The sequence below is a fragment of the Gekko japonicus genome, unplaced genomic scaffold (genome assembly GCF_001447785.1).
Source record: "Gekko japonicus isolate JY-2015 unplaced genomic scaffold, Gekko_japonicus_V1.1 scaffold477, whole genome shotgun sequence".
Lineage (NCBI taxonomy): Eukaryota > Metazoa > Chordata > Lepidosauria > Squamata > Gekkonidae > Gekko > Gekko japonicus.
This window is the reverse complement of record NW_015174289.1, coordinates 680,069-692,355: the sequence shown is the minus strand read 5'-3', so window position 1 is coordinate 692,355 and position 12,287 is coordinate 680,069. Positions and strand designations below refer to the sequence as shown.

Here is a 12,287-nt window from a genome sequence, read left to right as displayed (position 1 = left end):
GCCCTCTCCATGCAGTAGTGGGGGATAGGGCTCACCTTGCTTGGCTTGCCACAACAAAGAAAGAGTGATATAATGGGTTAGTGATGTAGCTATGGCTCCATTTGGTCCTTTTCTCTTTCTGCCCCCTTCCTGTTTATAGAGGCCATTGTCCTTGAGGGTTTCTCTACAAAGTCAGAGCAACTCTTTATCACACACACACACATTGTACCTAGTCTGTGTTTAGACTCCTCAAGTTCTGGGCTGCTGGCTGGACAGTGGGAAGGATTTCTTCTACAGGGTTCACAAGAAATTTGTCTTCTGCCAACAGGGAGGCTTGAGCCTGTTTCATTTGTGAACCACTAAAACAGCTTTTGTTTGTTCTTCCTAAGTTTGCTGTGAAGAAAACTTTAGCCTTTAGCTAAAAAAAAACCTGCTGAAAAGTCACAGATTCTTATGAATTAGTCACCTGCTCAGGCTCATGAGTAGATTTTCAACCCCCAACTGGTACAAAGGAGACCGCTCAGGAGCAAGCACTGCCCCCTCCCGATCTGCTTCTCCCCTGTAATCCCATCAGTCTCTGAGACAGAATGTTATTCTTTCTTTACTGGGTTTGGACATACCACCCAGAACACTAGCCCTTCCCTCACCCTGCTGAGACAGCTGTTGCCTGCCCAGCAAGGTACTCACTTTCTCCCTGGCTGTGACCACCAAGTTTCCTCAAGGTCTAAACAGCAGCATTTGTTCAAAGCTTCTTAGATGCGGGGTTGGGGGCGGAACCTGCTCCTAATCTTTTCATGGTAACCAAACCATCCAAGCAGTGTTCCCTCTAAGCTGAGTTAGTGTGAGCTAGCTCACAGTTTTTTAGCCTCCAGCTCACAGATTTTTGTCTTGGCTCAGGAAGGATGGCTCCAGAGCAAACTAATCCATGCAGTAGCCAAATCGCTGACTCACAGCTTTAATGCCAGTAGCTCACAAAGTAGAATTTTTGCTCTCAAGACTCCACAGCTTAGAGGCAGCATTGCATCCAAGAGACCTCAGACTTCTGTGTGGGTGTTGCCACACAAACCATTGAAGGAACAAATCACCCTCTCCCAGATCTGAAGTACGCATTTGATTGATGTGATCAGACTCTCAAAAGAATGCCATACCCACTTGTTCTTTTCTTCCTCACTCCTCACTGAATTCATACCTAAGGTGCTGTCAGCTCTGTATCTACAGACTGTGGCCCTTTCCGCACTCTCCTTTTAATTCATGTTCACCGTAGTGTCCTCCAAGCAATTCTGCAATAAAATTGAATTCAACCTTCTTTTTAATCCAAGCCCCCCCCCCATTCTGCACTAAAGTAGAGTTCAGCCTTCTTTTTATTCCTGTTTTTTCCCCCATTCTGCATTACGTTACCTCCCTTCAGTGGTCAGCCCGGTTTCAGCCTGTTGTTGCCTCAGGTTATTTGGATGCTGCTTTGCCGTGGACTTAAATTGCCTCGACTCGAACACTGATAACATCTGGAGTGGCAGGCAAATGCAGAAAGGCCCTATGCTTTCTAATCAGAAACTCAAAGAAGATGCTCCAAAATAATCTGAATTCATGCTTACAACAGCCAGAGTACAGATGGCCATACCCATGTCCCAAGTCTCAAGGACATGTCCCTGAGTTTTTGTGCTTCCTGGCCGAAGCCAGAAAGACTAGTGAGACCTAGCAGGACTTTGGAGAGACTGTATCCCTTTGTAAAAGGCTATAAGGATTTTTGCTCCCAGCAGTTGGCGAATTGGTTGCCATCCTAGCAAAGGGTTCCTGTCTGACTCCTGAAAGAAATGTTCTACACAGGAAAGAGACCAATCACAAGACAGGGATCTTTTTCCACAGAGCTACAGAGACAATAGTATCATGTCCACCTCTTTCTTGGTGGCCAGAGCTATCTTCACTTGTCTCCAGAAGGAACGGCTTTTAGAATCACTCTCAGTTACGTGCTACAGCAGCTGACTTCCAAGCAGGCAGTGCCACAAATACCCTGCAGTATGTTGAAGGGTTGCCACCTCTACGAGGGGCCTGGAGATCACCTGGAATGACAACTGATCTCCAGACTAAAGGCATTTATTCCCCTGGAGAAAATGGCTGCTTTCAAGAGTGAACTGTGTAGCATTGCACCCTGCTGAGGTCCCTCCCCTCCCCAGGCTCCACTCCCAAATCCTCAGGAATTTCCCAGCCCAGAGCTGGCAACCGTAAATGCCGGCAGGACCACAGTCATATTTATGGTGACTAGGAGGTCTATATGGCTGAGACCTTGGGATGAAGTAATGTCCACCAAGTCCATTCTTACATCTTCAGGTTTCCAGGGGCTACCTCTTTGATGAGTGCCTCCATAAAGCTGCAGTAGAAGAGGGGAGGAAAGTCCAAATACAGGAGCTACCATGTTTTCATAAGTGGCCCTTAAAGGCAAGACAGGGGAGATAGCTTCCATTTCCACCAGTTCTAGTACCAGAATAGGCCATCCAAACTATTCAGATCTTTCAAAGTTTATAAGAACTCCACATCTGACTCACATTTCTGGCAAAATGTGCCTTCCACTTACCTTCTAAGGGAACTGCCAAAAATCCTTCTGACTTCATGTGCCACAGTATGCATCAGGGGTTGGTTACTGGACTTCAGTCTTGTGTCACAGCGTCCAGGTCAGGCAAGTGCCTTAAAACAGATTCTTAGTCTCCCCTTGCTCTGCAAAAGCAACAAAATGCTGTCTCATGGCAGTAAGAATCAAAGACTGGTCAATATAAGAGCCACAAAACTGGAGAGGAAAACAAGCATCTACTGGCACCTTTCTCTCACCTTAAAAAAGTGACCAAAAGCCATCCTAAACTTCAAAAAGGTAACTTGAGATCTACCATTTCAAATTAAAGAGTCCTCCATCTGTGTAGTTTATCCATGGAAATTCCTGACATTAGAATCAAAGACTGGTCAATATAAGAGCCACAAAACTGGAGAGGAAAACAAGCATCTACTGGCACCTTTTTCTCACCTTAAAAAAGTGACCAAAAGCCATCCTAAACTTCAAAAAGGTAGCTTGAGATCTACCATTTCAAATTAAAGACTCCTCCATCCTCTGTGTAGTTTATCCATGAAAATTCCTGACATTCATAAGAACATAAGAGACGCCAATGTTGGATCAGGCCAAAGGCCCATCTAGTCCAACACTCTGTCACACAGTGGCCAAAAATACCAGGTGCCATCAGGAGGTCCACCAGTGGGGTCAGGACATTAGAAGCTATTGGCCCCCCCAAGCACCAAGAAGACAGAGCATCACTTGCCCCGACAGAGCATCACTTGCCCCATCGACCTCACTGATGCATATCTGCACATCCCCATCAGTTTTTCGGCACAAATTCATTGGGTCTTTTACCAGGGGTGGTACTCTCAGCAACATGCATTTCCATTTGGGCTTACCACATTGCTGAGGATGTTTTCCAGGATTCTTGTGACAATTGTCTACATTTTTCCAAGTGGTGTTGAGCTTCAACATGAAGCTTTAAAGACTACTGCAGATAGAGCTCATCTCAAGCTGTGGCAATGAGAATAAGCATACATTTATACTGTCTGTACATACATTTCAGCAAACCTACAAAATTTCAACAAACTACATGACTATGAGGCAACCCCCATTCATTGTGTTGGCATAGAATGCCCCAGATCATGGCTTTGCAATCAACAGGAAAAACCAGTTGATTCCAGAGCAATACAGTCTACATTGGAATGTGGTGGTCGATGCCTGTTTCCAAGGTGTTCCTGTCTAAGGACAGAGGGAGGATGTTCATCAGCTTGGAGGTACAAGAGCAGGAGAACTCTTGTCTCTCACCTTAGTCTCCTCTCACAGTTGACAGACATGCTGGTTTCTGTCATTCCATCTTTGTCCTCTGCAGTGTTTCCATCAGCCTTATCACCATGTCATTTTGGCCAGGGAGGACTGTTTGATGCAAGTTCCAGACAGTTTCGACTCTTCCCTGGTCTGGTGGCTGAGCACTTAGCATGTGCAAGTAAGGATACTGCTTTGCCTCTTTGGATCGTATTGACAACCAGTGCTTCCCAGCAGTTGAGGAACTTGCTTTCTGAACAAGGTGACACAGACACAGTGGCTGAAATCTTCTCAGGAGGCAAGCCTCAGCATCCCTCTTCTAGAGTTCAGAGCGACCTGCCTTGCCTGCCATGAATTTCAACACCTTTTCCAGGTGATAAATGTAAATCATACTCACAGACAAAACTGCAGCACTGTCTTTCTGGAGACTTCTGACCTTCAGTGATGATGAGAGAGGCAGACCTCTTCTCAGAGTGGGCAGAGAGTGTCACAGTGTCAGTGTATAACATCCAGGCAGATTGCCTAAGGAGAAGGGCTCTGGACCCAGATGAGTCATGTCTTCACAAGAAAGTATTCAAACAGCTAAATCTTTGCTTTGGAAACCCACAACTGATCCATTTGGCTCCCCAAATGATGCCAGTGCCCCAAGGTTTTTCCCCAGGACCAGGGACAGCAGAATTCTCAATATGGGCAACTGCACAATGTCTCTTGCCAAAAGAGCACCTGAGTGCTTTCTCCCCTATTTCTACTATTGTCAAGAGTGCTCAGCACAGGATCAGGCAAAGAGAACCATCTCATTCAGAGACATTAAAACTCTCAATACCAGTGCCAGGAAGCAACATGAGAGGAAGGCCTTGGCTTCTATGCCCTTTTGTTGGCCCTCCAGTAACTGGTTGGTTACTGTGTGAAACAGGATGCTAGACTAGATGGACTACTGGTCTGATCCAGCAGGGCTGGGTCTTCTTACGTTCTTATCAGGAACATTCAGATGTCACATTGATTGGCCTCAAGTAGCTGAGACATCCCTTGTTACAGACCTCATCAGACTCCAACTGTATCTTCACATAAAGTTACTGACTCAAACAACATTTTCTCAGCCATGCTAAGAACAGACCTGGTATTCTTAGACAGAAATGTCCTTAAGGCTTACCTCAAAAAGCATTTAACCTTTTAGAAGATGTTTCCCTTTAGACCAAGGGGCAGCGGGGCTTCCAATACCCTCTGAAAGCTTAGAGTATGTATTGCTGAGATCTGTTTGGCTGTTGACAGCATCGCCCCAGGGACGCTCTCTCTCTGTCTGTCTCTCTCTCTCTCTCTCTCTCTGGGGGCAATGACTTCCTGAACAATCAGATCTTGTGGTTTCAGTAACGTACAGCAGTGATGAATTCCTCTTTGCACATATTTACTAGGCACTATAGAATTAACCTTTTTGCTTCAGCCAAAGTATGCTTCGGCAGGAGGGCTCTTCAGTCTACTATTGAGCTCTAGCACTTCCAGACTCCTGTCCCTCTATTTCTTTTCCCTTCTGAGACTTCAGACATTGCTTTTTAATAGCCTCTGCTCTAATTTAAAAAGATATATCCCATTCTACCTTTCTACAGTTTCTGCTGAACATGCAGTTGTAAAGACCTCCTTGGTATTTTTATCTCCTCTGTGGTCAAAACTGATAAGGAAGTACTTTGAGGTTATAATAACCTACAATCTTCAGCTACTTTCCCTCAAACTATCACACATGAGAGTAATAACTTTGGAAAGAGGGTCGATGAACATTCACTTCTGAGGTGCAGGCCTTTGTGTCTTAACATTCAAGAAGTGATTCTGAAGCCATTCTTCCTGCCTAAATTATATGTATGACTACTATGTCAGTCATGATAGTTTTCTTCCTATTAAATGACAGAGATAAGTGTTTATGCTTATTTCATTCTTTTCCCACAAACTGCTGGCAATCAGTAGAATTATTTGTACTTAAACACATTACCACACACACCCTTTATCTCAGTCCAGTTCATACATGGCAAACTGCTACAGGTATTATGTGATAAAAGACTGAGTTAATCATTAGTAAATGGAATAAAGGTGATAACTGCAATGAAAATGAAGATATGTTAGTATAATGCCTTAGGGTTTTCGTCTGTAGGGAGTATATGTTTTAGGGGAAGAGGAGCACCACTAGGTAGTCGCGCATACCTTTTCATAAATTCAGCACTCACAGCCATGGGAAATCTATCTTTCTGAGCTGTTGTCTTGTTTTACATCACTATGTAAAAACAACAGCATCTTCCACTGACAATAGATCACTCACAGATTATAAGATATGAAATGGCAAAAAAACTCTCAATTTTAGACTGTTTTTAAACTCTCACTGTCATATTTACTTATGCTTTCAATTCTGATAAGTTTCAGAACACTGTTGTTTCTTGACTCCTTTGCTCAAATTATCCAGAAATTTCATGGGAGGCAAATTAAAAGAAAAATTCCAAATCTTTCTCTAACTCAGTGTGCAAATTATTGTATTGTAAAATCTCCACCTGGAATGAAATTGTGTAGCAGAAAAGAAGCTTCATGGTATTGGGGAAAAGATGGGTTTTATTTTTTATTTATTCATTTTTGTGTACTTTTAATGAATTTTATATTTACAAAAATGAGAGATTGATAAGCATTGGCACTACAGCAAGGTGCTGTGCAAAATTTCACATGCCTAGCTCTGCCATTATGCTTCAGTCCTTTTATATTTATTTATATTCTTTTTAATTTAGTGCTGATGAAAGGTGCTGGATTGACAACACTGGAGGCTGAAGCCCTCTATTTATCCACAGAACAGATTCAGCATGGGCGGCAGCAGTGCAAGCTTCCCCACACTGCCCCCACCAATGTGCCTCATCTCTGTCCTGGAGGGACCACCTCTAGAGGTGAGAGGATAGATCAGTCTCCATGACCCATTTAGTCCTTGGCTTTTCTGTTGAGATTGACAACAAAGTTAGTCACCAACTGTGATGGAATGCCTTGAGACCCATCCGTCAGCAAGTACACCACACCAATACATTTCACTGTCCCTAATTTCCTCTGGCAGATCACACAGTGATTTAAAAAGTTATAGTAAAACCTTGATTTACTGGAATTATTAATATACCTTTCAATATTCACAGTCTGATAGAGACATAAAAACACTTCTTCCAATTACTATACCTTTGCAGCCAGCCACATCTCTGTCTAATATAAAGTATTCTTATTGGCCCCTTCTTGAAAATCAATGCAGTTGTAAAGACCTCCTTGGTATTTTTGTCTCCTCTGTGGTCAAAACTGATAAGAAAGTACTTTGAGGTTATAATCTACAATCTTCAGCTACTTTCCCTTAAACTATCACACATGGGAGTAATAACTTTGGAAAGAGGGTCAATAAACATTCACTTCTGAGGTGCAGGCTTGTCTTAACATTCAAGAAGTGATTCTGAGGCCATTCTTCCTGCCTAAATTATATGTATGACTACTATGTCAGTCATGATAGTTTTCTTCCTATTAAATGACAGAGATAAGTGTTTATGCTTATTTCATTCTTTTCCCACAAACTGCTGGCAATCAGTAGAATTATTTGTACTTAAACACATTACCACACACACCCTTTATCTCAGTCCAGTTCATACATGGCAAACTGCTACAGGTATTATGTGATAAAAGACTGAGTTAATCATTAGTAAATGGAATAAAGGTGATAACTGCAATGAAAATGAATATATGTTAGTATACTGCCTTAGGGTTTTCGCCTGTAGGGACTATATGTTTTTGGGGAAGAGGAGCACCACTAAGTAGTCGCGCATACCTTTTCATAAATTCAGCACTCACAGCCATGGGAAATCTATCTTTCTGAGCTGCTGTCTTGTTTTACGTCACTATGTAAAACAACAGCATCTTCCACTGACAATAGATCACTCACAGATTATAAGATATGAAATGGCAAAAAACCTCTCAATTTTAAACTGTTTTTAAACACTCACTGTCATATTTACTTATGCTTTCAATTCTGATAAGTTTCAGAACACTGTTGTTTCTTGACTCCTTTGCTCAAATTATCCAGAAATTTCATGGGAGGCAAATTAAAAGAAAAATTTCAAATCTTTCTCTACCTCAGTGTACAAATTATTGTATTGTAAAATCTCCACCTGGAATGAAATTGTGTAGCAGAAAAGAAGCTTCATGGTATTGGGGAAAAGATGGGTTTTATTTTTTATTTATTCATTTTTGTGTACTTTTAATGAATTTTATATTTACAAAAATGAGAGATTGATAAGCATTGGCACTACAGCAAGGTGCTGTGCAAAATTTCACATGCCTAGCTCTGCCATTATGCTTCAGTCCTTTTATATTTATTTATATTCTTTTTAATTTAGTGCTGATGAAAGGTGCTGGATTGACAACACTGGAGGCTGAAGCCCTCTATTTATCCACAGAACAGATTCAGCATGGGCGGCAGCAGTGCAAGCTTCCCCACACTGCCCCCACCAATGTGCCTCATCTCTGTCCTGGAGGGACCACCTCTAGAGGTGAGAGGATAGATCAGTCTCCATGACCCATTTAGTCCTTGGCTTTTCTGTTGAGATTGACAACAAAGTTAGTCACCAACTGTGATGGAATGCCTTGAGACCCATCCGTCAGCAAGTACACCACACCAATACATTTCACTGTCCCTAATTTCCTCTGGCAGATCACACAGTGATTTAAAAAGTTATAGTAAAACCTTGATTTACTGGAATTATTAATATACCTTTCAATATTCACAGTCTGATAGAGACATAAAAACACTTCTCCCAATTACTATACCCTTGCAGCCAGCCACATCTCTGTCTAATATAAAGTATTCTTATTGGCCCCTTCTTGAAAATCAAGGAATAGCTAAAATTAGTTGAGAATCAGCTAAAATTTGACACCTCCCATTTCCAACATTTGAAGTATCAACATGTCAATATCAATGAATAACTCTGCAAAACTTATTTCATATACAGTTTCCAGTAACACTACAATATATTAGATGCTAAAAGAAAATTTAATCAGGATAACCTGGAATCCCTGAAATTCATGCTTACTGAAACAGAAATACATTGTGTAGTGTTCTATTTTACAGCATAATAAGAATGCTACATTGTCAACTCTGTACAGCAGTGTATCATAAATCAGTATTTGGGATGACTAGACACACTTAGCGCTGTACTATAGGAATTAGCTTATTAAGGCCAGTTGAAATTTGTCATTAACAGGTATTATAGATCTGAAAATAGCATGCATCCTTCCATCCTTCCCAATATTGTAACTTCTTAATTACATCCTTATCAAGGACAAGTTGTGGTCTTATTTCAGAGACACAGTAGCCTCAGTATCAGTAGACTACCAGTGCAATCCTAAAAACACTTTCCAGGGTTTAAGCCCTATTGAGTAGATCTGTGTAGGATTCTAAGTAACCTGCTTAGGATGCCTGTGTATGTCAGAATCTTCAGTCTGTCACAACATAAACGATTATGTGGTTACAATATAAACATCGCACAAATGAACATACTTACAATCAATGTTTTAAAGCTGTATTTAGAGCAGGGCTATTTTGGGGCAGGAACGCACAGGAATGGAGTTCCGGCTGGCTCCTGAGTTGGCCACGCCCAGCAGGAACTCATTAGCATAATAGGCCACACCCAAGAGCAGAAACTCATCAAGATTGGCTACATTAGGGGTGTGTGGCCTAACATGCAAAGAAGTTCCTGCTACAAAAAAAGCTCTGGGTTTTGACAACAAACAAGATAAACAGAATAAGAAGCAAAAGGTAGGTGTGGCTGGATGACCACACTTCTGGCAACATGGGGGTGCGGCCTAATATGCTAATTAGCTGTGCTGTCGGGGGCATGGCCTAATATGCTAATGAGTTTCTGATCTTGGGTGTGGCCTATTATGCTAATGAGTTCCTGCTGGGCTTTTTCTACAAAACAAGCCCTGATTTAGAGTATGCTTACTGGGTTTTGAAGGCAGCTCCCTACTGTGTAGTCACAGAAGGAGCTGTCAGGTCATTCTGGCTGCTGTATTCAGACTTCTATTTGTTCTGCTTAGTCACCGCTGTTTAATCAATTCTACATAGAGCATCTAACACCCTACTTTGTATTTTAAAAGTTTAATTCAAGTTGAATGAGTGAAAAAAATATCAGTTCATTTTTGAGCTACAAATAAATTATTTAGTAACATTAGCAACATAAGCAATTACATTTGTATAGCACTTTTTCTAAGTTCCTAAAACACTTCACATATGTTATCTCAAGTCTAGTAGATATGTACAGCAGAATGAGGTGGTAGAATGGATTGTATCACTTCAGACTAGGTGGGGAGAGCTGCAGTTCTTATCTCCCCTTGTGCAAACTTCTTGCAAACAAAAAATCAGGGCATCCAGGGAGGGAGCTGTAGCCTAGCCCTTCAAAGGCTGTGCTAGCTTTCCAATTCTGAGTATTATTAAGGTAGCTGAACAAAGAAGAATGTAATAGCCTTCCCTGCAGTCTGAAGTGGTGCAGTTCATTCTACCACCTCATTATTCTGTCACCTCATTCCACTGAATGTCTAGGTCAGGCCTCTAGTAATCTTTACAACTCTGTAAAGTAAACCGATGGTGTTACCCCTGTATTAAGCGACTGAAAATACTTGAATGGTTAACAGTTAGAAAAACTGGCTTGACACACAATAAATTCCTGGGGGGTCTGAAATTTGAACCAGAGACATCTGGCTCATACGTTATGCTGTCAACTGCTGTACCGTACTAGATTCATATTAATAAATGTGTAGGATGCTGGGATTAAATAAAATGTGCTTCTTAAAGCTGCACTTTTCTGTATCAGTATGTTTTACACTCATCAAAATTTAGCACAATATATATGTAATGTTATTTGATTCAGCGTAAAAAACATAGAAGTCCCTGGTGCAAATGATGTCACTTTACAAGCCATATCCAACAATAGCTGTTGCTCTTGGGAATCTGTCAGGATTCTCCCAATAGATTTATTATCCTGCAGTGGCTTTACAATGGGACTGTGTTTGCAGAGGTGGGACACTCTAATATTAATATTCCCCCGGCTAAGGTATCCATTACAATAGTGAGAACTATGTAGCATGTGGTTGACAAGAGTCAGAAGCATCTACTAGATAATCCCAGTTATTAGTGTTGATGGGTGCAGAATATAACTATTATACATAAACCTCTCCTCATCCAGTTTGTATACTACTTTGTCCCCACCCAATCTGTATACTATTTTGTGACCTTTATTTATTTACTGTTTTAGAGACTGAGCACTTTGTTGCTGTGCCATTCATGTGTTGCAGGGCTGCTTTTTGGTGATAGATAAAATAAATAAATAAAATAAACATGTTACCTGAAACCAACACTTTATATGATATATGTATACATTCTGAACAGTGGACTTTCAGCAGGTTAAATACATTGGTGAAGTTCCTTATAGGTATTAGAAGTAGCTCAGAAACAGTAGGCAGTTCAGCCTTTAAATGCCCTGGTTGAAAACAGACTTACACATTCAGCCAAAAATAACTACGGGCAGGTTCCCCCCCCCCTCTGCTAAGAGGATATATCTAAAAGCATGGCTGATCCTATTAGTTGCTTCACAGAACCAGAAAATAAGGAAACTGTGCGCATGTGTGTCATATTGTTCCTTAAACTTTAAAAGTAGTTTGGGGAAAATACTGCCCTCTGTTGATTATTTACAGGTGCAGAATAGGTGTGTGCATTCAGTTTAACTGAGCTGTAACAATTTTTGAAGCCTTAAATGGATCACAGTCCGTTTAAAGGGCTTGCAGTCCCTTTGAATGCCTTCCAGGTGAACTTGATACTTGGAGAAGGTGTTTAAAGGGACTGTGAGCCCTTTAAATACCTTCAGACTCACCGTGGAGTCGTGCAGCTTGGAGAAGGTGTTTAAAATGACCACGATCCCTTTAAACACCTTTTCCCCCCTCCACTGAAAACAACGGAGGATAGGGGCACCTTTTTTGTGGGTCCATAGAATTAGACCCCCGATCCAATCTTTTTTAAACTTGAGGGGGTGAGGAAAGGCACCAGTAGCTGGGCTGCAAATTTCATGCCTCTACCTCAAAAATAGCCCCCCGAGAGCCCCAGATACCCCCAAATTGATTCTCTGTTATAGCCTATGGAGACCATTAACTGTAATGGTCCCCATAGAGTATAGTGGAGCCGGGGAAAATTGGCTTTTTCGAACATTTACCAAATCCAAATACCATACTGGTATTGGGATTAAGGAATATAGGGAAATACCGATATTTTTTGGGTTCAGTATACCCAAACCCAAAAAATACCAGGTTTTTTGCACACCCCTAGTGCAAAATAAAAGCAGACAAAGCAGGACTTAATCTGGCCATGTCACCAAAATCCACCAAGGACTGGTTTCAGTCATGCCAAAGCTATTGTGGAGCCATGTGTTTT

At 41.5% G+C, this 12,287-nt stretch overlaps 1 protein-coding gene across 1 annotated transcript in view; it reads left to right on the top strand.

Annotated features, from left to right (window-relative positions):
- DOCK3 (dedicator of cytokinesis 3) overlaps positions 1-12,287 on the top strand; it is a gene marked incomplete at its 5' end in the record, with an annotated part of 323,062 nt that overhangs the window by 297,471 nt on the left and 13,304 nt on the right. The window contains one exon of the mRNA XM_015424016.1: positions 6,577-6,729. Coding sequence (XP_015279502.1) covers positions 6,577-6,729 — 153 coding nt within the window. The remainder of the gene's footprint in view (positions 1-6,576; positions 6,730-12,287) is intronic.